The sequence below is a fragment of the Setaria italica genome, chromosome VIII (assembly GCF_000263155.2).
Source record: "Setaria italica strain Yugu1 chromosome VIII, Setaria_italica_v2.0, whole genome shotgun sequence".
Taxonomy (NCBI): domain Eukaryota; kingdom Viridiplantae; phylum Streptophyta; class Magnoliopsida; order Poales; family Poaceae; genus Setaria; species Setaria italica.
The window spans coordinates 857160-883009 of NC_028457.1; the positions used below are offsets into that span (position 1 = coordinate 857160).

Genomic DNA, 25850 nt, shown 5'->3' on the forward strand with positions numbered 1-25850 from the left:
AAAGGTCATACATATTGAAAAATGGAAAGAGAAATTAGTTATCAAAACATAAAAAACATTTAACATGTTTTCTAAGGAAATGGTCGTAACAACCGAGAAAAAGTTCACCAAAAGAGCTAACGAGTGAGAATTTGAAAAAGGCATGCAATGCTTTTAGAAATGTATGTGAGAATCCTTCTTCTAAATCAGCTTTTGGAAGGAATGGTGACGTATTTTCGCTTCCAAGGGTGCACCATTTATCCATTCAAATATAGCATTGACAACTTAAACATTGTTCAATTAAATGTACAAATTAAAGTATCTCTTGATTAATTGCAAACTTTAACTTGTAGTCAAATAAGGGCATGTATTTCACATCTTATGTTTATAACTTTCAAGGGAGCTAAAGAAAGGCATATATGACATGATATTGAAGTTAATTTGGACACTAAAGCTTAATGTGTTTTTTAGTTCTATTTTTTGTTATGACATCATAGAAATGTGTACATGCATAATTTATATTTTATAGTCATAAACCACACCAAGCAACAAAAAAATTGGAGTTGTAAGAAGTTGTGAAAAATATACTATCTACGCAACTACATTCATAATTTAACCTTTGTAAAAATACACTTGATTCCATCTTATAAATGTGAGATTCTTTTTGGTTAGTTTTAGCCATTCCAAAGATTTCTTTTTAAAAAACATATCTTCCAAGATTTAGGTACAATTTTTAGCCAAAAATTTTATACTTATCACTATCTTATCCCAAATTTCTCTTAAAAATACTTTGGGTTAATTTTTCCGACATATTTTTTTTGGAGTCCTGTGGCGGTGGTGGGCTTCTAGGCAATTAGTAATCACCAATCAGGCCCACTCATTCCCCTCTTCGGCTCTTCGCTTCCTTCCCTGCTTATTCATTCCTTCTGCTCCAGCCTCCACGCTTCGAGATCCTGCAATCACGGCGGCCATGGCGAGCACCGCCCGTCTCTCCACCTCCTGCAGTCTGGCGACCGGCAGCATCACCATCAGGTGCAGGAGGGCAACCATGACCGCCATTGGATGCGCTCCCAGGGGCAGCAGGACCCACCGGAGGAGTGTTGGAATTTCCCTGTGCCGCTCCTCCTCCACGGCCGGAGCTGAAGGGGGCAGGAAGATGGAGGATTACAACATCGCCATGAAGAGGATGATGCGCAATCCCTACGAGTACCACCACGATCTCGGTATGAGCCCATTATCACTCCTGTTGCGATGCCCCCAATTGCAATTGATGCTTGGTATCCTGACTTCCTGAGCTGTTGTTAGTATATTTCTGTGGTTAGTATGCCAGTCTTCGCAAATTGAATTGTTTTCTTCGTATTTTGACGTTAAGACTGTGTGATCTGGATTTGCCCTTTCATGACAAGAGGATGCATAAAGAAGCCAGGACAATGACATTTAAGAAGCATCTTAAGCTGATTATTGCCTATGTGACTTGAAGCAGTAACAGAGCAACAATGCATTACTGTTAGTGTAACCCTCTAATGGGTAATTGTTGTATTTTTTTGTTTGGAAAAATGTTATAGCCTCAAATATCAGGTTATGGGGAATTGTTGTATTTTTTGTTTGGAAAAATGTTATAGCCTCAAATATCAGGTTATGGTGATTTCTTAAAAACTGCTGACTCATTATTTTGTGGTAGTTCAGAATAGCTCAGATCTGTGTCAGGACATTAAATAAATACCTTTTTCTCTAGATTCCGTGACATGCCATAGGTGTGTTCTTCTGAAACTACTGAAAATGGTACCAAGATGACAACTTTGTGTAATCATACGTCCTCTTTTGCCATTGAGTCAATAAGGTTTCCTTCTCTAGATTTAGTCTATTTTTAATAAGCTGTTGTTCTAGACACAATAATAAATTGCTACTCCCTCCGTACCAAATTGTAGGTCGTTTTGGCTTTTCTAGATGCATAGATGTTTTTATGCACCTACAATTTGGAATGGAGGGAGTATAACCAAAGACGTGCTATTCCATCTAAAAAAAGAACAAGAAATGTGCTTTTTCATGGAAAATTAATTCTTACACATGGAACTTAGGTATGAATTATGCTGTCATCAGTGATAGCCTGATTGTTGGCTCACAACCTCAAACTCCTGAAGATATCGATCATTTGAAAAATGAAGAGAATGTTGCCTACATTCTTTGCTTACAGCAGGACAAGGATATTGAGTTCTGGGGCATTGATTTCCCAGCTATTCTCAGCAGGTGCAAAGAACTTGGCATTAAGCACATCAGAAGACCGGTGAGCTTCTTATTTACTCATTGAGCCTATATCATTTTATCTGTTTATAATTGCCATTTGAATTCCTGATATTGTAAAGAAAAACTAAATCAGTGTATTTTATTGCTCTTTCTACATATCAAGTGTGACATACATTCGTATCATTTGCCCTCTTGCTCACGCTCACAATTGCTTGGTTGCGCAGGCAGTTGACTTTGACCCAGATTCCTTGAGGTCACAATTGCCAAAGGCAGTTTCTGCATTAGAATGGGCTATATCACAACGCAAAGGGCGGGTTTATGTCCATTGCACTGCTGGACTTGGGAGAGCACCTGCTGTTGCGATTGCCTACATGTTTTGGTTCGAGAATGTGGATGTAAGTCTGTTCCATCTCATCATGTACAGAGAGTGCTACAAGATTAAGTGTTCTTACTATGTATCCATTACATGCAGCTCAACACAGCTTACAAGAAACTAACCTCCATAAGGCCCTGCGGACCCAATAAGAGGGCGATCCGTGCCGCAACCTACGATCTAGCTAAGAATGATCCATTGAAAGAGCCTTTTGAGACTCTTCCAGAACATGCTTTTGAGGGTATTGCAGACTGGGAGAGGAAGTTAATTCGTGACCAGGTGCGTGCTCTTCGCGAAGCATGAGCAGAAGAAGAGAATCTTAACAATAGCCTTGCCTCCTTCAGGGTGAGTGTCTGTTGCTGATACACTATATATTAGATATTACAATATATGTGGCATTCCTTTGATAATGCCCCTCTTACAGGACTGAAAATGGAGCAAGCTCATGATAGGGCCAATTACTCTTACCAGCATATATAGCTTTTTAAGTGCAACAACTTCCTTTCATGCATTAAACTTACCTTCCCAAGTGCTGATCTTCATTGCCAGATTATTAGACGTTGAAATGAAGAGGTTTGCTCAAAATACTCTGTAGAAGTTAAGCCCTGCTCCCAGTTATCTCTTAGGTATCTGTGCCTAATTATGTCTCTGCTATTAAGGTCTTGGGCAGCACAAGTAACTGTGCAAGTACCCAGGCAGTTAGCTGTTTAGTTAAAGCTCTAATGAGCCATTAATGTAATCAATGTGTGCTACTTATCTCTATATATGAAAGGGCTGTGTCGCCTGGGGGTGTTATCCCTGGCTGAGAAAACACTCTGTACCTCCAACAATTGGTATCAGAGCTTAGGTTAGACACTCACCTTCTCATCTTCCCCAACTCGAACTCCTCCTCTGTTTCTCTCTACCATGGCGTCGACCTCTGCTGAGCGCCGGGCCAGGAAGGCCAAGGAAGCCGAGCTGGGCGAGAAGGCTGCGCGCCTGAAGGCAGCAGAGGCGGCTGTGGCGCAGGCTGTCCAGGCGGCTCAGCAGGCTGCAGCAGCCGCAGAGGCGGCGGCCAGGACGGCGCAGCAGCTGCGCGCAGAGATAGTTGCAGAGAAGGGAGAAGAGGTGCTGGAGGAGAAAGAAGAAGAAGATGAGGAAGTCAAGAGCCAGAGGACTCCACCGCGGGACAGGCGCCGTTCGCAGTCACCACTGCGTGACCGAAGGCGTCGTGGCGGCGCTCGCTATGAGTCGCCGCAAGGCAGGGTGGTCTACCGCGACTCCGGCAGCGGCACAACGTGGCCAATGCTGGACAAGACCAACTACTATGAGTGGAGCCAGACGATGAAGTTGAGGATGCAAGCACGCGACCTCTGGGATGCTGTTGAAGGAGGTCCAGTGCAGTATCGCGATGACAGGCGAGCCTTGGAGGTGATTGTCGCGTCTGTACCTAAGGAGATGGGGCTCCCGCTCCTTGACAAGGCGACAGCAAAGGAGGCATGGGATGCCATCGCTGCAACTCGAATCGGTGTGGACAGGGTCCGCCGAGCGACGTTGCAGCGGCTGCGCCGGGAGTGGGAGAACATTGATGTCAAGCCCGGCGAGCAGGTGGAAGATTTTGCCCTGCGGCTGTCAACTCTGCACCAGCAGCTTGTGCTCCATGGAGACAGAGACATTGATGAGGCGCGTGTCGTGGAAAAGTTTCTGCGCACAGTGCCAGCCAAATACGCGCAGATTGTTGTCGCCATTGAGCAGTTCCTCGACTTCGAGGCGCTCACGCTTGAAGAGGTGACAGGAAGGCTCAAGGCGGTGGATGACCGTGAAGCGCAAGCTGTGACAGAGCCTGTTTCCATCAATGGCAAGCTGCTGTACACTGAGGAGCAATGGCGCGCGCGCTGGAAGAAAGAGAAGAAGGGCGGCGGGGATGATTCTGCTGGCTCTAGCTCAAAGAATCAGCGCGGCGGCGGCCAAGGCGGCGGTGGTGGCCGCGGTCGCGGCGGCTGGCGAGGAAGGGGCCGTGGCGGCGGCCGCGGTGGTGGACGCTGTGGCGATACCTGCCTCAATTGTGGCCAGGAGGGCCACTGGGCAAGGGACTGCCCTCATCCGCGCCGAGACAGAGATGGTGACCGTGATGGTGGCGGTGACCGCGGCGGCGGACGGGGCAGAGGCCGTCGTGGCGGCGGCCGCGGTGGCAATCAAGGCCAGCACGCTGGTGGCCGAGGGGGCGCAGGCGGCGGTGACGGCGGCCACAATAGCCGTGTACAGTATGCAGAATGCGAGGATGATGGGGCTCTGTTTCTGGCGCATGGGCTCGTTGACCTTGATGAGTGCGCGCCGGCATACACCTATGCTGCTCAAGAGGTGAATCTGGAAGAACCAAAAGCCCGCGCTTTCCTTGGTGCCAATAGCGATGAAGAAAAGGCAGATGTGTGGTACCTTGATTCAGGAGCTACACACCATATGACTGGACGGCGTGAGCTCTTTTCTGATTTGAACACGGACGTGCGAGGCACGGTCCGATTTGGAGATGCGTCCAAGGTTGACATCAAAGGCATCGGATCGATTGCTTTCGAAGGAAGAACTGGTGAGCATAGGGTGCTGCAGGGTGTGTACTATATACCAGCCCTGAAGAATTCAATTATCAGTCTTGGTCAGCTTGACGAGACTGGTTCCAAGGTGGAGATATATCACGGTGTGCTGCGTATCTGGGAACACACTGGTCGTTTGATTGCCAAGGTGAAGAGAGGGGCTAACAGATTGTACACACTCCAACTTCAGGCAGCCCAGCCACTCTGTCTTGCAGCACGCAGAGGAGATGTAGCGTGGCAGTGGCATGAGAGGATGGGGCACTTAAATTTTGATGCACTCCGCAGACTTGGGAAGGAAGAGATGGCGCGTGGTGTCCCGGTGATTGATCATGTTGAGCAGGTGTGTGACACCTGTGTCACCACCAAGATGAGAAGGCGTCCGTTCCCGGCTGCGACACAGTACCGTGCCAAGCAGCCCCTTGAGCTGGTGCACGGTGATCTTTGCGGGCCAGTGACACCTGCAACTCCTGGAGGAAACCGATATTTCCTGCTGCTCGTCGATGACGCTAGCCGTTTCATGTGGGCAGCGCTCATACCAAGCAAGGACGCAGCAGCAGAGGCTATCAAGCGCATCAAGCTGAGCGCAGAGGCAGAAAGTGGCCAGAAGATCAGAGTGCTCCGCACAGATAATGGCGGTGAGTTTACAGTTGCTGATTTTGCTACCTACTGCGCAGAGCAAGGCATCAAGAGACATTTCAGCGCCCCCCACTCACCCCAGCAGAATGGGGTCGTTGAGCGGCGTAATCAGTCAGTGGTGGCTATGGCAAGGGCACTGCTCAAGCAGCGAGGATTACCGGCCAGATTTTGGGGGGAGGCTGTAATGACAGCAGTTCACATCCTGAACAGATCACCGACACGTGCGCTGAAAGGAATTACTCCCTATGAGGCCTGGCATGGACGCTCACCGACATTGGGGCATATGAAGGTGTTTGGATGTGTTGCCTATACCAGAAAGCTTAGTCAGCTGCGCAAACTCGATGATCGCGGCGAGGCCGGCGTATTCATTGGTTATGCAGAGGGAGCTAAGGCATACAGGGTGTTTGAGCCTGTGAGCGGGCGTGTCAGGATCAGCCGCGATGTTGTTTTTGATGAAGAGCGCGGTTGGGATTGGTCTTCGCCGGAGTCCGGGACATCGGCGCCAAACAGCAGTGAGTTCCAGGTTGAGTACGTCTGGTCGGAGGTGGTGAGTGAGCCTGCAACACCACCATCGCCTCCGCCCCCAAACTCACCAAGAACACCCGTGCCAGGCAGTCCAGTCGGAGTTGAAGAAGTAGAGGATGACGATGTAGTGGCAAATTCTGTTCCAGCAGCAACCGCAACGCCACCACCATCCAGTCCCCAGATTGAGCATGCCACGCCTCTGGAAGTTGATGATGATCGACTGGATGCATATCACGACGATGAACCTCTTCGTTACAGAACGGTAAGCAATATTATTGGCCAGCAGCCCACACCACCACCTGCAACTCGCCTGTTCGCAGAACTGCATCTAACGCACTCTGGCGAACCAACTTCGCATACTGAAGCCAAGAGAGATCCAGCGTGGTGCGAAGCAATGAAAGAAGAACTGCGATCAGTAGAGAGAAATAAGACCTGGGAGCTTGTGAAGCCTCCTGCTGGTCACCGTCCAATCACCCTGAAGTGGGTGTTCAAATTGAAGAAGGACGAACATGGAAATGTTATCAAACACAAAGCCAGACTTGTTGCTCGTGGCTTTGTCCAGCAAGAAGGCGTGGATTATGATGATGCTTTCGCCCCTGTCGCACGCATGGAATCTGTTCGAGTCTTGTTGGCTCTGGCGGCACAGGAGGGTTGGTCTGTTCATCAGATGGACGTCAAGTCCGCATTTCTGAATGGAGACCTCAACGAGGAGGTATATGTGTATCAGCCGCCTGGCTTTGCTGTTGCTGGACAAGAAGACAAGGTGTATCGCTTGCGCAAAGCTCTGTATGGCCTACGGCAAGCGCCAAGAGCATGGAATGCAAAGCTTGATTCAACATTGAAGAAGAAAGGTTTCAGACAGAGCAACCATGAAGCTGCAATCTACAGGCGTGGTTCTGGAAATTCTCTGTTGCTTGTCGGTGTGTATGTGGATGATTTGATCATCACAGGGGCCAAGGAGCAGGATGTTGAAGGCTTCAAGGCTGAAATGAAAGCAACATTTGAGATGAGTGATCTTGGCCTTCTAAGCTTCTATCTGGGTATTGAAGTACAGCAGAGCGCCAATGGCATCACTCTTCGACAGACCCACTATGCTAAGAGAATTCTGGAGCTGGGAGGAATGGTGGACTGCAATCCTGCAGCCACTCCTATGGAGGAAAGGCTAAGATTGAGCAAGAAAAGTACAGCCAAGGAAGTTGATCCAACACAGTACAGGCAGCTGGTTGGAAGCCTGCGATATTTGGTTCATACTCGACCTGACTTGGCATTTGCAGTCGGGTTTGTGAGTAGATTTCTGGAGAGGCCCACCATAGAGCATCAGCAGGCAGTGAAGCGTATCCTTCGGTATGTGGCAGGCAGTCTGGAGTATGGCCTGCACTTCACCAAGGCATCCAGTGAAGCCAGATTCATTGGCTACTGTGACTCAGACTTGGCTGGAGATATTGACTCAAGCAAGAGCACTACAGGTTGTCTATTCTTCCTAGGCAACAATCTGGTCAGTTGGCAGTCCATTAAACAAAGAGTGGTTGCCTTATCTAGCTGTGAAGCAGAGTATGTTGCCATGACTACTGCTGCAACACAGGCTCTGTGGCTGTCCAGGTTACTTGCTGAATTGTTGGGAAAGAAAGTGGAAGTAGTAGAGCTGCGAGTGGATAACAAATCAGCAATAGCACTTGCAAAGAACCCTGTCTTTCATGACAGAAGCAAGCATATCAGGATCAAACAACACTTCATCAGAGATCGTGTTGAAGAAGGCAGCATCAAGACTGAGTTCGTCGCCACAAATGATCAACTGGCAGACATTCTGACTAAGGCCTTAGGCAAGGCCAAGTTTGAAGACATGAGAAGCAAGATTGGGATCATGAAGATCAAGGATGGGGGAAGCAGGTCTTAGGGGGAGAACTGTAGAAGTTAAGCCCTGCTCCCAGTTATCTCTTAGGTATCTGTGCCTAATTATGTCTCTGCTATTAAGGTCTTGGGCAGCACAAGTAACTGTGCAAGTACCCAGGCAGTTAGCTGTTTAGTTAAAGCTCTAATGAGCCATTAATGTAATCAATGTGTGCTACTTATCTCTATATATGAAAGGGCTGTGTCGCCTGGGGGTGTTATCCCTGGCTGAGAAAACACTCTGTACCTCCAACATACTCTCAGTAAAGGTTAATAGCTTATACAGGTCTTATTTGGTGTTAGGTAATGAGAAGGAAATAAAGAGAGCGTTCGTAGATTAAGAAGAGATATTAGCCTCTCACATCGATGGATCATCTAAATATAAGGTGGCTTTATGTTGAATGGAGTGTGTGTGAGGATATGGAGGAATTTGTTCCTAATCATACACCAAGCATTATATTTGTTGCCAATACTTGCAGGTGCAACATGCAAAAGTCACAGAATCAGCAGTTACAACTAAAATCTCCACAAGTCACTACTGTATATATAGGCTATCTAATCATGTCAGTTAGCCAGCTAACTGTATTTTGAGGGTTAGCTATATTTTACATCCATATTTATGTGATAGGTGTTGCAGTTGGTGCAAATCGAAATGATTTCTTCGCTTCATGTTGGCAAGACTGTGATCTGGATTTTCCCTTTCATGACAAGAGTGAGGATAACGCCGCATTTTGCATGATCCTGAGGCTTTTGCATGCTGCACCTGCAAACTTTGGCAGCAAATACCTGTTGCATGATTAAACTATCGCAAATGATCACAGTTTTGTTTTTCTTAAATTTTCAAAAAAAAAAAACATGCCCAAATTGAATTATGTTACAACCAACCTAGCTCCGGGCCAAATCTCAAACTTGTAAATCCCTTCTTCCTAGGCAAATCCTCCTTTATTTGCTGGGCAGTCTACTTTGATCCAAAATGAAAGTACTATTTGGTTATGGAGGAAGAAGAAAATGCTCCTTCAATACACATAAATAACTGTATTGTATATTTGTTCCCCTGTAAGATTAAGGGCATGCATGCTATTACATCAGACATTCAGACACGATGTCTATATGCTAGTTGGTTTCTAAAGTGCGCTGCACACAACCACAGCATATTTCAGATAACATGAAGCAAAGCACATGTGTATATGAAGTGTATATATTCTGTAGATATATGTAGTATATATTTTGATGGAAGCACACTTTTACAAGTTCAAGCGCTTGAGCTAAAGCAGCTGTATATTAATTAGGCCTCTGAATTCTGAACTGGAGAAGGGGGTTCCTTGCCGAGGAGTCCCGGATCAGGGGCCGACGCCACCATGATCATCAGCGCAAGGATGAGGATGCTAGACATGATTGCAGAGGGCTCAATAAAGATGATCACTGCAAGGAGCATTGTTAGTGACGCGCGGTCCATCGGCGACCCAGGCACAGTCTTGGGCCAACGCCGGCGATCCCCTGCTGCAGGACGAGGAAGGCAGGCTCGATGTGACATACTCCCTCTGTCCCAATATAATGGACGTTTGAGGGTTGAAAGTTTTTTTCAAAATAAAAGACGTTTTAGCCCTGGCAGCCTGTACGTAGTAGGGGAGTCAGCACCTGTCAATGTCGTCCACTACATGAATAAAGAGAAAGCAAGCTGCAATTGTAGGGGTATGCATGTCATTTGGTGGTGGCCTTGGTACTCCCCCAAGAGACTAAAACGTCCTTTATATTAGGACAGAGGGAGTAGGTCGCAATTGCACCTACAATTGCAGGGGGGCGGTAGCCGCAAATTTGCACAGTAACCGAGATGGAGCCATGGAGCGGGGAGTAGGAGAGCAGGCAGCGTGCGAGGGCGAGTAGGCGTTAGGCAACTCTTTCGCCAACACTTGGTTCACTCCAAGATCTCATTGTCACTCTACCGGGCTACTATTTTTTTTTCCTTTGGCATGAGACAGAGATCTCATGGTGAAGAGGAGGAAGAGCATGCCATTTCATTTTTAAGAAGAGATAGCAGGTTCTGACATCGATGGATCTAAATATAAGTGGCTCTATATATGTTGAATGGAGAGGGAGGATAGAAGGAACGTGTTGTTCCTAATAATCATGCAACAAGCATTTAATTTGTTGCCAATACTTGCAGGTGCAACATGCAAATGTCACAGAATTAGTTACTACAACTAAAATCCCCCACAAGTCACTACTATATAGAAACAGCACCAAATCCATCACTAGCGAAGGCTTTACCATCGCCAAAGGAAGTTGTACGGTTGTCAATGTTTGTATACATCTAGACATACACTATATTAGGTACATAGTAAAAACTATATGTATAGAAAAACCAAAAACCTACAATTTGGGACGGAGGGAGCACTCTGAGGAGATGCGACGCTTTGGGTGCTATGGTCCGAAAGAATGTAGTTAACGGCGGGGACATCGCAACACAAGACCCGACGGATCTTTTCCAGAGCAAGGCGCCGGCGGCATGTCCTTCAATCGCAGGTGCCTCCCTCTGATCAGGATTTGTGGTTTCTACGTACAATTCTACTTGAACACTCATCCAATTTATTTACAGTTCAGTTAAGTTTCAGAAGTTCAGAAACAAAACTTGATTGCCATAGAATTTACTCTGATGCTCGAAATGCATCATTAGGCATATGTGTATCATTATTTGACTGACACAAATGCTCAACTAATTTATTTTTCATTTTCCAGTTTAATTAGTATCATCACCAATTTTACACACATGCATGCATACATACACCTTTAATTTATGAAATTTATGTCCAGTTCATTTTTCTCTTCCCTTTTTTTTTTACTTTTGAGATGTATTTGCATTTTTGATAGGCATAATCCTAATAGGCATTTTTCCCTCCGTTCGCTTTTGATAGGCATATTTCCAAATCTGAAAAATTCTCTTTTGATATTCCAACTATTCCTCCATCTTTCATAGTCACAAGGCATATTTCCAAAAGAATGGAGGGAGTAATACGTAGTTGTGGAGAAAGATCTCATCAAGTAACACGTAGTAGGAGTACAGTATGCTCGAACTCGGGCCTTCAAATTTATATAAGAATACGCGAGATATGACGTACATATGGTAGTAGTGGTTAATTTCTGATGATATATAGTGTATTTATAATCTTGACTCGTTACTATATACTATGTATGGATGACTGTATCATCAATCACCGATGGCATCCGCTCCGCTCCGATGGCCATTCACGGTGACAGAGCTGCAGAGAATATACATGTTAATTAAGTTGCAGGGAATTAGTAGTAGCTACCACAAGATCAAGTTGCCTTGTTATTTGCTTGCTACAGTAAGCAGAGTAGTAATTAAACTAAGTTGCCTTGTTATCATTTGCTTATGCTTGCTACAGTAAGTAAAAGTAAATTGCATTGCCTGCAGAGGGCTTCTCCCAGACGTCAGGAATGCGGCCGACGAGCGGCGGCGTTTGCTGCCCAGCTGCATTATGAAATTGTTCACCGGTCAGTTGAAGAATGAATCATGTATGGAATTAATTAATTAATTAATTAATGGGAGCCATGGAAGAGATGGAAGAGAACTCACTGAAGCAGATGTAGAGGACCTGCGGTGGGAGCACGACGCCGCACGCTATGGGCAGATACATCATGCGCACGGGATCAACCGGCTTGGGGAGCATCTTGTTCACGTCCCCCAGGATCACCGGGCACAGGCACCGGAGGGTCCGGTCGCCGTCCCCCGCCGCGCTGGTGGTGTTCAAGAAGGCCCCGAGGCCGCTGCAACACTCGCTCTGCGGCGTCGGCGTGTCCTGCTCGCTCCCCGTCAGGAACGACCCGCAGGTCATCAGCGCCGCCAACGGAGTCACGCACTCCGTCGGCGACGATGGCGTGGAGCCACCGCCAGGCAGACCGGGGAAGCCCGGCACCAAGGACGGCGCTGCCCTGGGACAAGGCGGCTCCGACGGCACGCCGGGCACTACTGGCGCCGGCGATGACCTCGAGCTCGGGGTGCCCGGGAAGCCGGACGACGTTGGTGGCGACGGCCTGGCTACGGGGAAGCCAGGGAAGATGGGGCTACGTGGCCTGGCTCCTCCCGGACGGCCAGGATATCGGAGCACGTTGGCGTCCGATGTGGCAGACGCAGCCGTGTACCTGGCTGCTTCAGATGGCCGCGCCGCCGCCGCCGCAACCGCCACCATCACGGCGGCAAGCACCACGGCAATGTAGCTCGACATGATCTGTTGCTGCAAGTTTATGGATCGACTACGCTGGTAGCTGACGTGCTCACAGCTGCTTGATGATCTCATGCCTCGCTTTAATTATAACTCCACTGGACGACTCGGAGGATTGGTGCAAAGATCGGTGGGTGTGGTATTGTTACACTCTATGGTTCCGTTCCATCTTGAGCTGACTCTTTTTCAAAAGAAATGCAAGTCACCTGTAAAAAAAGGTGCATAAGTTCCTACCAACAGCATCATACCTGTAACGCAACTGTCCCTCTTGTATCGTTTTGTATCGTTTTTAGAGAAAGTACATTGCTACACGTCAGTGGTCTCATAAGTCGTCTCATGCAACGCCACGTTAGATTTTTTATGATTGGAGGAGAGAGCGAGGAGAGATATCATTTTTTTTCATATGCACAAATTAAGTAATTATATAGCTCTACCAGACAACTTATAAGACAACCATTATACAATTTGCCTGTTAAGTTGTCTCAAAATTACATGTCAATCCATGAGACCGCCTATTAGATGACATATACTTACCCTATGCTACTAGGAATGTTAATTTCTATGGGCATTGGCAGTTGAACGTTTGGTTAGCCGATTCAGTGTCTTCAGCTACTGTATGCTGTTGATTATATTGGAGTCGAGCCAAGATAATAAATAGCACGGAGTAATATATACCTTGCATCAAAATGCATCTGCATGCATTACATGCAGCATTAGCATCCCTATTTTCTTTGTATTGTACACTACATATTGAACTCTCTCTCTCTAGCTAACGGCAAATTCATCCTTCTCTAGAAGAAAAACACTACATGTTTTCATCCTTTGAAACAAGCAAGGAGGTTCAGAATCGTCAATTGCATGTCTTACCGAGACTATTCTTTCTGCATTCATTAACATTAGCGTACATACCTTGCAGTTTGCATCACTTGCCACGTGGGTACATAAGACGGTACAAAGACCACAAATTATTCTACTACTGTGTGTAGTCCTAACTCCTAACGTTCCTCTTTCTGTATCTTGTACTTCTCTTCCACACTTGTATATGTTAAACATTCTCTGTAATAGTCCAATTCATCCCAAAAGGAAAACTCCAGACTCACAAGCTCCTCCATGAACCTGCCATTCTTTGAAACGAGCAGTTCAATATCCACAGGGGCATGTCCTTTGGCAACCATACTTTCTAGTTTCTACATGCTGAAAGCACTGACCATCTCGTGTCAGTACCTCCAGCAGCTATCTGTAGACTCAAAACCTAGAGAAGAAAACAGCAGGAGCAACTGGAGGAGCCGCCTTAGGTGATAATGCGGAAATATATAGGGGTATCAATTTTTAACCCTGCAGGAATTAGGATGCCACAGGAGCCGCCTTAGGTCTGGCAAGATTTGTCTGGAGCCGCCCCAAATGAAATGCAATGAGAAGCCACAGGAAGCAGAGCTGATGAAAAAAGAAAACAGTGAATCTTCAGTGATCAATCCCAGGACCTCGTAAATGAAAGAAAAATAAATTTATCTAGCAATCCTTACAAGAGTTCAAGGAAGTGACACTAGTTTAGGTGGAAGGTGTTGGGTGTACACCCCACCACCTAGGTTCATGCCTCCTTGGATGTCTATTTCTTTATTTACAACTAGTAAGGTTGGACAAGTTTTTTTTCTAATCAAGGGATTTGCATTAGTTGCAAGAGTTAAACATTTTCTGCATGTGTATAATAATTTTTTTGACCTTACGTCTTCCAAATGGAGTTTGGATCCCTAGTACACTTTGTGCTCTGCAAACAAAAAGGTCACCTAGAAACTCCTGAAACTCATGCCCTCTAATGGGGAATCCTCATAGAAATGGAAAAACTGTTCACATTTTGAGCACCCAAGACCCCAAGACACCATGTGCAGATTTCTATTATTCTTAGAAAAAATGAAACCATACCTTCACATGTGGAATCTGACTAAACTAGTTTAGACTAATGGAGTATAACATGTTGATGGAGTGATGCATATCAGCAATGACATTGTAGCTTCCTATGGGCAACATACCACTAAAAGAACCACATATCAAACAGCTGGAAAGAGTTAGCAAATCACTACAATATGTATGATTCGTACCGGCAATGCATACAGGGTAACCATGGTTGCTTTCTTCTCAAGTCTGCTGAACAGCAAACTATAAATTCCAGCAGCTGTAGCATCACCTAGCCTTTGGACAATAACATCTATACAAACCTACAAGAAAACACATTTATTTTTAATGTAACAAAGTTTGCAAAACAAACAGGAAGCAACCTAAGAATATTTCACATCATTCGGTAATAATAGCAAACATACTTTTGAAGAATCCGATACTCATAATAAAGTAAGTAGGCAGCTGAAAGGTGACTTTCTTCAAACTTAGATCCTTAAATTCGCTGCTGTGTAGCAACTTTATGTTTTGAGAGACAAGGCTCTTATGTGCACAATGAACTAAAATTGAAAAGTTTTCATCCTATAGCACCCTCCAAATACAATCAGCTGGAAAGGTAGAAAGTAGCATGAGGATGTTTTTGGCACATTGCCATTTTATTCGAAATAACATAAACATGAGTTACGCAACATTTTCTATGCCAGATCCTATGGCGTACCAAACCATGCTGCTCCCATCTGGTCTTGGTCACCAAGCTCGTATTAGGTAAGGAACTTATCTTTTACCTTGGCTTTGTACTTTTCATCCAGTGAGACAACTGTAAACAATAACTCCCTTCCAGGCCTTGTAAAAACATAAATGACTACCTGTAAATGATCAAAGATTAGAAAACAGCACAATAAACCAACTTTTTAGATTCCTGGTTATCTGAATATAGAAATGATAACATAAAGTATATACAACACTGAGTAGGTGCTTAACAGGATCCACCTGGTATGTAGTTGCAATTTATTATGCCCTAAATCAGTGTTGGTAAATGAAGAAAAAATTCTGTTGCACCAACAAATCTTTGACTGGGCATTATTCCATTATTTTCAGTCAGGTTCGAGTGTTTGACCTACTACAATTTTAAACCTAACGTTGTAATGTGTACCGCATCTATGGCAAAGTAGCAATATACGTTGACTTTTGAACATAGAAGAACTGAAGACCCTGTGTATGCTGCATTGCTTTAGATTAAACAGAATGAAGCAGCACAGAGTATTAGCAAAATGTATAAAAAAGAATTGATCTTGTAAAATGATAACTTCTAAGCTTTTGAACCTTAGTGCAAAGTAGATATATTAAAACCCACAAACTCTTTTGTACAAACCTATCTTTGTGACTACTGATTACTGCACTTCAGATTTAACGGGTCTCAAATATGCATATACAAATGATAATCGATGTGTCATTTGGACAGTAAATTCAATGGTAATTAAACTAAAAGTTTCAACTGGAGGTCCGTTGTCCATTGATGTTTGATACCTTTCGAATTGTTTCGGTTATAGCCACAGCAGTCCAAGTTGGCCATACAGCAAGGGCAACCATATTTGAGGCTGCAACATGTGGATATGCACAGATAGCGACGATTACACCAGCAACAGTAAGGATATGGCCCTGATATGGTTGTTTACATCATAAAAGGAATAATTAAAAATCCAAGAATTTTGTTATCATAAACATGAGGAAAGTTTAAAATAACAGACCTCATCAATCATTGCAGGTATTTTACTATTTGACCAATATATTATTATTATATTATTTTCTTCAAGATCAAATAACATTTTTAAAAAAAATTGGACAAGCGTAGACACAACAAGAATCATTTGGACTTTATTGCATTGTATTATAAATATAGATCGGAAAATATTTAAGCTCAAATGGGAATTACTCAGGAAGGGAAAAATTGTTGAGATCCATTCTATGGAGTATCTTCTCGGTTCAAAAGAATAAAAAGGGTTTCATATAGCATAAATCAATTCAAAAGAATCAAGATCACACTCTATATAAAACAAATACCAGACAAGGAACAAATATGATCAAATAGTTTACTAAAACCATACAGGTGAACTTTGTCATAGAGTAGATGAGCCAGCACATCCAATACAGTGGAAGCACATGAAACACATTGACAAATGTAAATTAGATAATTTTGCAATGTTGAACATTCAATACAAAAACTGATCTTGTAGTGTGCAGTCTGATGAGGTGTCCTGTTGTAAACATGACAATAAATGAAATCAAGGAAACAGACAAAGTTAAATTTCTTTGTCATGGTGGTTAACATATAGACCTACGTGGTGGTATTTTGTTCTTTGGGATATGCAGAGTTGCAGACTCATTCGCAATGTAATGAGAGTACTTGGTAATAGATTACTGAGGATATTTTTTTTTCCTCAAACAATGTACTGAGGATAATTTGGATGGTGTACCCAAGGCTGAAAGAATGGCAATCCATGTGAAGTAAGGAAACAGACTACGAACACTATAAATTTCTTTCTTATGATGGTTGGCATACAAGATCTACGTTGTCGTAAATAAATATGGGAGTACATAGAAATAGATGGCTGAGGATAGTTTGGAGATGGACAAAATACCGTCAAAGTGAGCTGTCCCACAAGAATAAAAACTGCTATAAAGCTGTTTATCAGTGCAAATGTTCTCCTTCTGGCAGCTGGACTTGATATTGTAGTAGCTATTATTGTTACTTTCTGAAAATCATGGAGAAAAGGTGATTTGGAGAGCAACTTTATGGTGCATGTAGAGATACATATTTAGAATAACCATACCTGAAAGTAAAAGAAGGATGAGACAACTGCACTTAGCCATAGAAATAGAGATATGTATATCAGGTAGGGCGAGCGCAAGATTAGCCAGAAACCTTCGAACATTACAAAAATCTCAGGACTGGTCTTTCGAGATTGCAAAGGTGATCTTGGTGAAGTGACCAGTGAAGACATTTCATCATCAGCCTCTGTATTTTGAATTTTTTCTGCCCTACAGGCAGCAAAATATCTTCAATTCTAACAAAAGGAACATAGAAAGTACTGAAAAGCCATATTAAATCCTAGTACTGCCTACAAATTCAGTGTAAATGGAATCTTTTATTTTCCCTTAACCGGCAGGAGAGCTGCTTGCCCTTATATAAGAAGCAAAAAAGATGATACAAACAAAAGAGGGAGGGGGGGGGGGGGGGGGGCAGCTAATTGCAAGGTGTTCTCAGCATGAATCTATGCAAAACAAAAAATTAAAGTTTACAATTGATTGCGAAGAGTTGGATTAACAAATGAAAATTTGTCTATAAAAGATGCATGGTTGCAGATTGGTCATCTCAAAGCACTAAGAAGAAATCAAGAATGTCTATGGAAATGTCCTGAAGAATCACGTACCCTGTTGGAGACAGTTCAGTTGAACCCTGAATATCATCAATGCAAATTCCTTTAGATGATACAGCAGCGAGTTCCATCAAGAGGGACGAAAAAAGGAGCATAACTGTTCAGAAGATACGAAATTGCATTTCATGAAATATTATACATGAATTTATTATGTTATTAAGAGAATCTTCATAGAGAAACGTGCGTACAGGGTCCCAGCCATGCCATGCTTGCAGCAAACAATGAACCAAAAAGTTGCCCTAGCGTAGCACCAGCCCCAATAAAACCAAACAATCTTGAGCCTGACTGAATTGAAAGGGAAAAAAAAAAGGAGTTGAAAAGAAAGAAAGGAAAGTATTAAGGATTATACATACTTGGTACATTTTAATGATACCTCACTGTCCATGACATCAATTACCCTTGCCCAAGTTGACGATATTGTAATGAGATTAAGTAAAGAAACCTTCAGATGGAGAGAGTTGTTCAAATCAGCTTCAGTATCCAAAACATAAAAAGGAAAAAAATCTAATTAATATGAGAGAACGTACCCAAAGAAACAAGCTTATTCTCACTACTATGTAGAACCAGCTGTGGTTTTCCCACCCGGAATACTTACTTGAACCATCTTCACTAGACTTGATCATGACATCAAAAGTACAAGGAAAAATAAGCTCTTTGGTGTAAAAGGGAAAAAAACTGTTGCTAGTCGATTAGGAAATTTAGGTAGACACAGAAAGTGGCTGGAGAGCAAAACAGAAGAGGTCTTGGAGGATCCCTTATTTCCACAAGACTTCAAAGAAGCATAATAAGTTTGATGCATATAGACTCAAAACAATCCAAGGTGTTGTTGACACATATTACCTGGGAGACAGATTGAGATTGCCTGGGGCTAGAAGCAAACCAAAGCCCAAAGAATGCAAGAAGAGAGATGCTGAAGAACCTATGTATCAAAATCAGAGCCTGAAACCACAGATACAACATGATAAAATTAACTTGTTTCCGTGAAAGAATTTGACTGGATTCTTAAAATGGATATCTCATCAAGATGAAGAAAAAACAAACACGGCAACTTTGGTTTGAAAACTGTCTTTTGGCCTTAACAAAATTATCCAAGTCTTGTTTAGTGGTGTGAATGTTTTGCTGGTTCTTAAAATTTATATCCCTAATTCTAACAATCCGACTTCAGAGGACAAGAAACCAAGAATCAATACGACGAGTGAAAAGTATTGAATTGGACATGTAATGCACTTGCAATTGAACTTGGATGCAAGACATTCAACTACCACAAGTGCGAATGCAAAGCTTATAATTTTCTGTTCCCGAACAATCTAAGCGATCAGCTTCTGGCAACAACTAAATTAAGGAAAAGTCCACATCTGAAATGATTTAGTGCTCCCTAGGCAAATAAAACCGCCAAGGTGGGGAAAGGGAAGTGGCACGGACCCTGGGCTTGGGGATGGACGGGAGGGAGAAGGCGAGGGAGGCGACTGGGGCGGCGAGGACGGTGAGGAGTAGGGAGCCGGCGAAAAGGCCCGGGAGGGTGTCGAGGCCCAAGGAGATGGCGCCCTCGTCACGCAGCGGCAGCACCACGAAGTAGGCGCTCAGGATCTGGGCACCCACCACAACACAAAAATTGTTAGCGGTTGCTGAATTGGAGAAAGCGCGAGATGGATCGAAGGCAAGAGGCTTACGAAGAAGAAGGTGGCGGCGGCGCTGAGCAAAGGAGGGATCTCGTGGGGGAGGACGGTTACCACGGACGCCACCGCCGCCTCGGCGCGTGCGCGGAGGAGCCGGCGAGGCGTCGTCGTCATTTCGACCTGCCAGTAACCACCTGGCTTGGGTTGACTAAAAAGCTTTGGAAGAGTCGGTGTTCAAATCCTGCCGATTCTCCTGCCAAATTGTGAGCTAAATTCAAAAATCCAATTTAAAATGCCCCCATCCAAGTGCATGAACATCTTTTGCCTAGGCATCTCCAAAAAAAAGTCGGAGAATGCTGCTGTAAATATTGTTATCCAGCTTAGGAGCAAACTGGACAGTTGAAGCGCATGTGTCTTGTTGTGATGAATTTGCTGTTGTTTATCAAACGTTTAGACTCCGGACGCATACTTCTCTGAAGCCACAACACCTTTGATGCGAAATGCCGCACAATCTTGCTGTTTCATTTCACTGCGTTATGATATCTCGTGACAAGTTATGGACTGCATCCGCAGCTTAGCACATGAGCTCCCCGAATGCATTAGCATGGTGTGCAGCAACAGGTTGCACCAGGATACGAAATTGACAGATTGGCATGAAAAACAATTGTATACACAATATAAGGATTTCCAAGAATGCAGGAGGAGAAGAATACAGAAGCCATGGTTTATCGCCTTATGTACAAACAAATACTGTACTATTTTCACGATCCTCTTGCTCTTTGTGTAATCTTCCAATCTTCATGCATCACTCACCAATCCCTCGTCCAAGAATGAGCTGGCTGACGTCTTTTGACTGGCTGGACACGCTTGCACGAGTGCGCACACATCATTCTTCTCAAGGAACTTCTCACCATTGATCAGGATGAGAGGAACGTATTGCAGGACCAATCTCTTGCACTGGCAACAAGATAATATGATTAAACGCATACATTATAAATCTCTTGCACTGGCATACATTAACTGAAGAAGCAGAAAACAACTCCTAGTACTAAATTTTAGATTTCTACACACATTTTTAAGGATAAGCATTTATGCAAGTGTTTGTTCTTGCACCGAACTAAATCTGACATTTCTGCAATTTAAGGAAGGTTTACACATCAATGGGTCATAGGAAAGAAGTACCAAATTCCTTACCTGCTGAACATGACCTTCGATCTTATTGCACTCCTTGATGAGAATTTGAATTATCTCAAACTACAGACATCAAATAGAAAATTGTTAGATGCAGAAAGGATAAATTTATAAAAGACGTGAAGCAATTACCTCCGCATCTGGATCTTTCAGTTTGGACATAATTTCATCAAGCAGGTGGTGGCAAAACACACAAGTACTGTCACTTCGCACACCAGAGAAAAGGGCGGTGTCCCTGCATAGGCCATACTGTTTGCAGAACTCTTCTGGCTTGATCTCCGTAATCTTGGCAAACAGGAGAGTTGCATAGGAGTCCATCAATTCAAGACACTGTAGATATAGAAAAGTGTCAATGATAACTACAATGAACTCATCTACCATTGCTCTTTCAGGAGTATCATTCAAGCATGGCATGCAATGAGGGGTAAGGCAATCAGATGTTAATGCAAGTAATATCTTTCACTGATAGATGGTATTTTTCTTTTCCACGATATACATACTTACTATCACACCTAATTGTAAGAATAACCAGAAAATGTTATTACCTTCTGCTCCAAGGAGAATGACTGAGAACAAGCATCATGAAGGAATTCCATGATCTTATCTTGTGTTTGTTTCTCACTGAGATAACTGATAGCTTCACTCGCGAAGTTTTCACAACCTGAGCATAGTGGGCTGCTACTCCTGAGATGGACAGGAATATGTTCCTTGTAGATTGGGCTGTGATCTGGGAGTTCCATTGTGTGAGGATCAAGAAAAATTGAAAAAGCAATAAATCGGGTATGATAATTTTGCAGGCAGAAGAACCAGTGCTAATAAAGTAATAAATGAGGGGGCATTTCATGCGTTTGGAGCCAAAGTAATTAGTTCTGGCTAGATTGAGCCGTGTTGTGTTTGTTTTGGTGTTAATTTTCATATCCCAGTTATGCCTTGAAAAAGAGGCATAGCAAACTTGGGCACAACAAGCATTAACATTTGAGAGAAATAAGATATGTGAGGCTGTGAGTTATAAATTTTGGGTTTTCCACACAGTGACCAGAGTGGCCATCGTCTTCACATTACGCTGTGCGGAGGAACACCAAACTATTTGGAGCCCAAGCCAAAGCTTGAATAAAGTAGACTGGCAAGGAAACTGGTCTGTTAACACTACTACAGTGATGCTGGCTGCAATGGATGGATGGATGGCATGATTATAAGATATCTTATGTATCTACGCTACCAAAGGTACTGGCATAAGGTGGCCACAAAATAAGACATGTTAAATCTCATCTTGAACCGAGTAAAGCACCCTAAACACGTTACAACCTTGTATATGGACAACAGATGAAGAGATTACATAAGCAAATCTGCATCAAGAGATGATAGTTTTTTTTTTCAATGTGAACACAAGCAACAAGAGTGCCATGGCAATGGTATAGTTGGCAACATATATAGTCAGTGGTGCTAGTATCCGGTGAACAGAACAGACATCCCAGATAATGTAGGAATGGAAGGCTGTTGAGCGGTAATTAGGAAGTACATATCCCAGCTATGCCTTGAAAAAGAGGCATAGCAAACTTGGCCACAACAAGCACTAACATTTGAGAGAAATAATATATGTGAGCTATACATAAATTTTGGGTTTCCCACACGGTCCATTGTGACCAGAGTGGCCGTCATCCTTGCATTACGCTGTGCGGAGGGCTATCTGGAGGACTGGAGCCTAAGGCAAAGCTTGGATTTGTAGAGTACTCCCTCCGTCCCAAATTACTATTCGTTTTGGCTTTTCTAGGTACATAGCTAGGTGCATAGCAAGAGTTATGTATCTAGAAAAGCCAAAACGAATAGTAATTTGGGACGGAGGGAGTATCAAGGAAACAGGTTTGTTATCAAGCAGAGAGTGGTACCGGCAGCAGCAATGGATGGATAACTTGATTAAGCTATGTTATGTGCCTATGCTACTGAAGGTACGAGCATAAGAGGGCCATGAAAACATGCTAAATCTCATCATCTGGAACCTTACCCTAAACATCCACACATTTGACACAGTCTTCTTTATGTACAACAGACATATACCTAAGAAGATGTACAACAGACATACCTAAGAAGATCTACATCTTCTTCAAGGCTAACACAAGCAACAATCGTGACATGGCATGGTGAAGGTGAACACTGAACAGAACAAACATCCTTGAGAAGGTAGGAAGGCAAGGCTATGGAGCAGTAATTAGTACTTACCAGCATCCCTGGCTTGTGCAGATGGTGCCCAGGCGACGAGCAGCAAGAGGACTAAGAGAAAGAAAGGTGCTTTGGACCCCATGGTGACGATTTCCTTGTCAAGCTGCCTGCCACGGGATCGTCTGAGCAACAAATCGACGAGGGAGGGGCAGGGGAACGAAAGCAATCGAAATTGCAGGGGAAATCAATCGAAATTGCAGACCTCACCTCACGGAATCAATCAATCAATCAAATCGAGGAGCAGCAAGGAACGGAAGCAATCAAATCGGAGCCGCGCGCGGACTAGCTCGATAGAACTTAATTGATAGGGGCGGAGGGCGGAGGGGGATCCTTGTCGGCTTGGGTTGACGTAGCGTGCCGGATTTCGAGTCCTGCCGTGCTAGGGTTAGGAACTGAATCCAATCCCCCCCAAAAAAAAATAAAAAAAACGTCGACAGCAGGGTTCGAACCTGCGCGGGCGTAGCCCAACAGATTTCAAGTCTGTCTCCTTAACCACTCGGACATATCGACGCTTTTGAAAATGATTAGCATGTTAATATATAACTAGACTTAACATCATGTCAACCTCACCGCCTGCCGCATCCATCGGGCTATCGTCCATGACACGTGGGCTAATTCACGTCCAGGATCGCTTTTGCAAGTTTGAGGATTTATTTAGAGCGGGCGATCTTGGACTTTAATAAAGAATCAATTAACACAAACTCACACTAAGCACATATATAGTTCATTCAAGGGGATAAGTAAGACTTTTTTTCCTGAAAAAAAATACTGAACCACGAAGGATTGCGTGTTTGGTTAGGCCCAACATGGATGGTAACCCGGCCTAGTAATCTACTGTTTAGTAAGGTGCCCCAGCTCCCAACACCATTACCGGCTTCGGCAGGAAGTATTTCGTAGAGTCATCCTTAGCCAAAACAACACCTGTCGCATGTGTTTTTTCTCCAACTATAGAAAGATGACCACGTACAGATACATGGAAAACACTCATAATTAGGTTACCAGAAAGTACTCCCTTCATCCCAAATTATAGATCGTTTTAACTTTTCTAAATTCATTGCTCTTGATATGCATCTAGACATAAAGTGCATAGCAAAAATTATGCAAAAAAAAAACTAAAATAACCTGCAATTTGGAACAGAGAGAATACCGCTGTAGCAACTATAGAAAAGTGACCGCATACAGTTACTACGTAACCACGTAAATTACAAGATCAAGCTCGGCATTTCCAATTAGGTTACAGAGATGCAGATAGTTGAAGAACCCAAGGAGACTCTTTTTTACCTACCTTTTCGTAAGGAAGGAAGAACATCATTCTTGTACACAAACATTGAATCAGTACAGGCGCACTGCTGGCTGCTGCATCAGCGTCAGTATAACCTACCCATCTTCGTCCTTCGTACACACCACTACACTAGTAATCTCCTTAGAATAATCAAGGCCCTGTCAACTAGAATGCGTGCTCTAGACTCTCCACGCTCCTCCACACTATCCACTGATGAAAAGCTCGTGACAATGATTTACTATTACCTTTCTTGTCCTTCGTCATATGTGACTCACACAAGTTCTTACAAAATTATTTTTTTTTTGAAAGTAAAGTTCTTACAAAATTGTCACAAACAGCCTTCCAGACTTCCTGCCTTCTGGCACGAGTTCTGACTTGGCTGACATGTGGCCGTCGTGTTCTCCCAGTTGGCCCAGTTACTTTCCCTCTAGCTCGGATATACACAGAGCATCTGCACAGAATTTGACACTAGCTATTGTCAGTGTCAAAATCAATAGCATGACAATTACGTGCAACGGAAGAAAACATCAGTGGCAAATATACAATATAAATGATCGATTTTGTTACAGGAGTACTCCAAGACTGCAGCAATCCACACTTGGCTTGGACAATATTTCAGATTATTGAACTAGTACACTGGTGGTATACCAACTCCCAGTTTTCTTTTCCTTTTTTTTTAAAGGGCAGGAAGAGAGTTGCCGCAAAGTTTTATTAGAAGGAAATAAAAACAAAAAGAAAAGCGACTTACAACCGGCCAGTGGAGTTTTCTATAAGCCACTAAACATAGTGTAAAGAAAGATCAGGGAACATCAGGCAGGAGAGTACACTAGTGAACGAGATCAAAGTGGATGATGGTGCAGATGGAATAACATCTTACATACAAATGAAGGTCACCAGGAATTGAGCTGCTCCCAAAAAAGATAAGCTAATTGAAGTATTGCATTTTTACCAAATCATTTGGCGCTTGCAAAAGTTATCTTCATGGTCAAATGCCTTAGAAACATAAATCTGAGAGGAGCCTGTGTAAATCTCATGTATCTGAAAAGATGACATGAGAAGTCACAAAAAAAAAACTGTGGAACATGAAGAATAGTGTCACTGACTAAAAATTTTGGAGGGCGTTGAAAAAAGAAACCTGAGTCTTCACAATCACTTAACATGCAGAGTCTCAACATGAGGCAATCCATTTGGAATCCCAAGGAAAGAAATTCCAAGGGTTGTCCTCCACATGAAAAGCAGTGCTTGCCATCTTCAATTTTTTTTTAAAAAAAAGGGTTTCCCTGCTTTTATAGAAATCATATAAACAGTTTTTGCAGTACAGATGAACACGCTGGGATTACCAGCTTACAGTGACTTTCAAAAGGAGGAACCAAGCACACAGGCTTGTACAGACCAAACTATCCCTATTACAAAAGCACACAGGCTTCTTCCCAACTTGTGGTCACAATTATACTATAAATTTTTTCCATCACTAGATTCTCTTGGTTTTTATGTCAGATAAACTTTCTATTTGGGCATATAACTCAACTAAGGCCCATCTATTCAAGCATTCATTGAAAGCATCAGCCCATCTATGATTAATCCTATTATTATTGTTACCAGTACTGATTCTAACTAAATTAAAGTAACCACCAATGAGAGTTGGATCCTGCCATCTGGTATTACACTTGAAGTTCATCTAAAATAACATGTTTACCTTCCTCATAAGGTGAGCCATACACTACTACTAACTTCCAGCTAAAACCAGTAAGAGCATAACACTAAC

General features: G+C 43.5%; 4 protein-coding genes and 1 non-coding gene across 10 annotated transcripts; 1 reads left to right on the top strand and 4 right to left on the bottom strand.

The window, feature by feature from the left end:
• The first annotated feature begins 849 nt into the window (after positions 1 to 849).
• On the top strand, positions 850 to 11801 carry LOC101761047 (phosphoglucan phosphatase LSF2, chloroplastic). Of its 3 annotated transcripts, none has more exons than XM_022829143.1 (5): positions 850 to 1202; positions 2058 to 2263; positions 2448 to 2618; positions 2696 to 2941; positions 11645 to 11801. In XM_022829143.1, the coding sequence occupies exons 1-4, from the start codon at positions 950 to 952 to the stop codon at positions 2897 to 2899; spliced, it is 834 nt and encodes a 277-aa protein (XP_022684878.1). In that variant the 5' UTR covers positions 850 to 949; the 3' UTR covers positions 2900 to 2941; positions 11645 to 11801. The 3 variants fall into 3 exon arrangements, with proteins under 3 accessions (XP_022684878.1, XP_004978543.1, XP_004978545.1); XM_004978486.4 differs by lacking the exon at positions 11645 to 11801 and adding an exon at positions 8840 to 9423; XM_004978488.4 differs by lacking the exon at positions 11645 to 11801 and adding an exon at positions 8515 to 8613.
• Positions 11343 to 12527, bottom strand: LOC101759961. The gene is made up of 3 exons (XM_004978485.2): positions 11807 to 12527; positions 11639 to 11701; positions 11343 to 11468 (listed from the first exon to the last, which is right to left on the bottom strand). The coding sequence occupies exons 1-3, from the start codon at positions 12525 to 12527 to the stop codon at positions 11455 to 11457; spliced, it is 798 nt and encodes a 265-aa protein (XP_004978542.1). The 3' UTR covers positions 11343 to 11454.
• A 765-nt stretch (positions 12528 to 13292) lies between these two features.
• LOC101762118 lies at positions 13293 to 19610 on the bottom strand. Of its 2 annotated transcripts, XR_002678833.1 has the most exons (14): positions 19450 to 19610; positions 19202 to 19366; positions 18620 to 18718; positions 18307 to 18393; positions 18153 to 18221; positions 17968 to 18064; positions 17774 to 17876; positions 17174 to 17381; positions 16982 to 17095; positions 15870 to 16001; positions 15128 to 15208; positions 14549 to 14665; positions 14373 to 14481; positions 13756 to 13886 (listed from the first exon to the last, which is right to left on the bottom strand). XR_002678833.1 is itself a non-coding variant. In XM_004978489.4 (13 exons), the coding sequence occupies exons 1-13, from the start codon at positions 19567 to 19569 to the stop codon at positions 13797 to 13799; spliced, it is 1482 nt and encodes a 493-aa protein (XP_004978546.1). In that variant the 5' UTR covers positions 19570 to 19606; the 3' UTR covers positions 13293 to 13796. The 2 variants fall into 2 exon arrangements, 1 of the variants encoding a protein (XP_004978546.1); XM_004978489.4 differs by lacking the exon at positions 14373 to 14481 and having other exon boundaries at positions 13293 to 13886; positions 19450 to 19606.
• Positions 19611 to 20017: 407 nt separating this feature from the next.
• LOC101762796 (prosaposin) lies at positions 20018 to 23257 on the bottom strand. 3 transcript variants are annotated; one of them, XM_004978493.3, is made up of 6 exons: positions 23011 to 23257; positions 22804 to 22906; positions 21132 to 21313; positions 20719 to 20916; positions 20590 to 20649; positions 20018 to 20352 (listed from the first exon to the last, which is right to left on the bottom strand). In XM_004978493.3, the coding sequence occupies exons 2-6, from the start codon at positions 22883 to 22885 to the stop codon at positions 20194 to 20196; spliced, it is 681 nt and encodes a 226-aa protein (XP_004978550.1). In that variant the 5' UTR covers positions 22886 to 22906; positions 23011 to 23257; the 3' UTR covers positions 20018 to 20193. The 3 variants fall into 3 exon arrangements, with proteins under 3 accessions (XP_004978550.1, XP_014661083.1, XP_004978551.1); XM_014805597.2 differs by having other exon boundaries at positions 22804 to 22910; XM_004978494.3 differs by having other exon boundaries at positions 22804 to 22910; positions 23006 to 23257.
• On the bottom strand, positions 23232 to 23313 carry TRNAS-UGA. The gene has a single exon. It is a non-coding gene; the product is annotated as a tRNA-Ser (tRNA).
• Positions 23314 to 25850: the final 2537 nt, after the last annotated feature.

What these genes read in the sequence shown, in the direction of transcription:
- LOC101761047 (XM_022829143.1), top strand. Translation starts at nt 950, where the DNA reads ATGGCGAGCACCGCCCGTCTCTCCACCTCCTGCAGTCTGGCGACCGGC. An exon ending in CGAGTACCACCACGATCTCG is followed by an intron (nt 1,203 to 2,057) that starts GTATGAGCCCAT and finishes CATGGAACTTAG; the next exon opens with GTATGAATTATGCTGTCATC. An exon ending in TTTGGTTCGAGAATGTGGAT is followed by an intron (nt 2,619 to 2,695) that starts GTAAGTCTGTTC and finishes CATTACATGCAG; the next exon opens with CTCAACACAGCTTACAAGAA.
- LOC101759961 (XM_004978485.2), bottom strand. Translation starts at nt 12,527, where the DNA reads ATGAGATCATCAAGCAGCTGTGAGCACGTCAGCTACCAGCGTAGTCGA. An exon ending in GGTCCTCTACATCTGCTTCA is followed by an intron (nt 11,702 to 11,806) that starts GTGAGTTCTCTT and finishes TTCATAATGCAG; the next exon opens with CTGGGCAGCAAACGCCGCCG.
- LOC101762118 (XM_004978489.4), bottom strand. Translation starts at nt 19,569, where the DNA reads ATGACGACGACGCCTCGCCGGCTCCTCCGCGCACGCGCCGAGGCGGCG. An exon ending in GAATAAGCTTGTTTCTTTGG is followed by an intron (nt 18,222 to 18,306) that starts GTACGTTCTCTC and finishes CTCCATCTGAAG; the next exon opens with GTTTCTTTACTTAATCTCAT. An exon ending in TTACCCTGTATGCATTGCCG is followed by an intron (nt 13,887 to 14,548) that starts GTACGAATCATA and finishes TTTTTTCATCAG; the next exon opens with CTCTGCTTCCTGTGGCTTCT.
- LOC101762796 (XM_004978493.3), bottom strand. Translation starts at nt 22,885, where the DNA reads ATGGGGTCCAAAGCACCTTTCTTTCTCTTAGTCCTCTTGCTGCTCGTC. An exon ending in TGCACAAGCCAGGGATGCTG is followed by an intron (nt 21,314 to 22,803) that starts GTAAGTACTAAT and finishes TGGAACTCCCAG; the next exon opens with ATCACAGCCCAATCTACAAG. An exon ending in CATTCTCCTTGGAGCAGAAG is followed by an intron (nt 20,917 to 21,131) that starts GTAATAACATTT and finishes CTATATCTACAG; the next exon opens with TGTCTTGAATTGATGGACTC.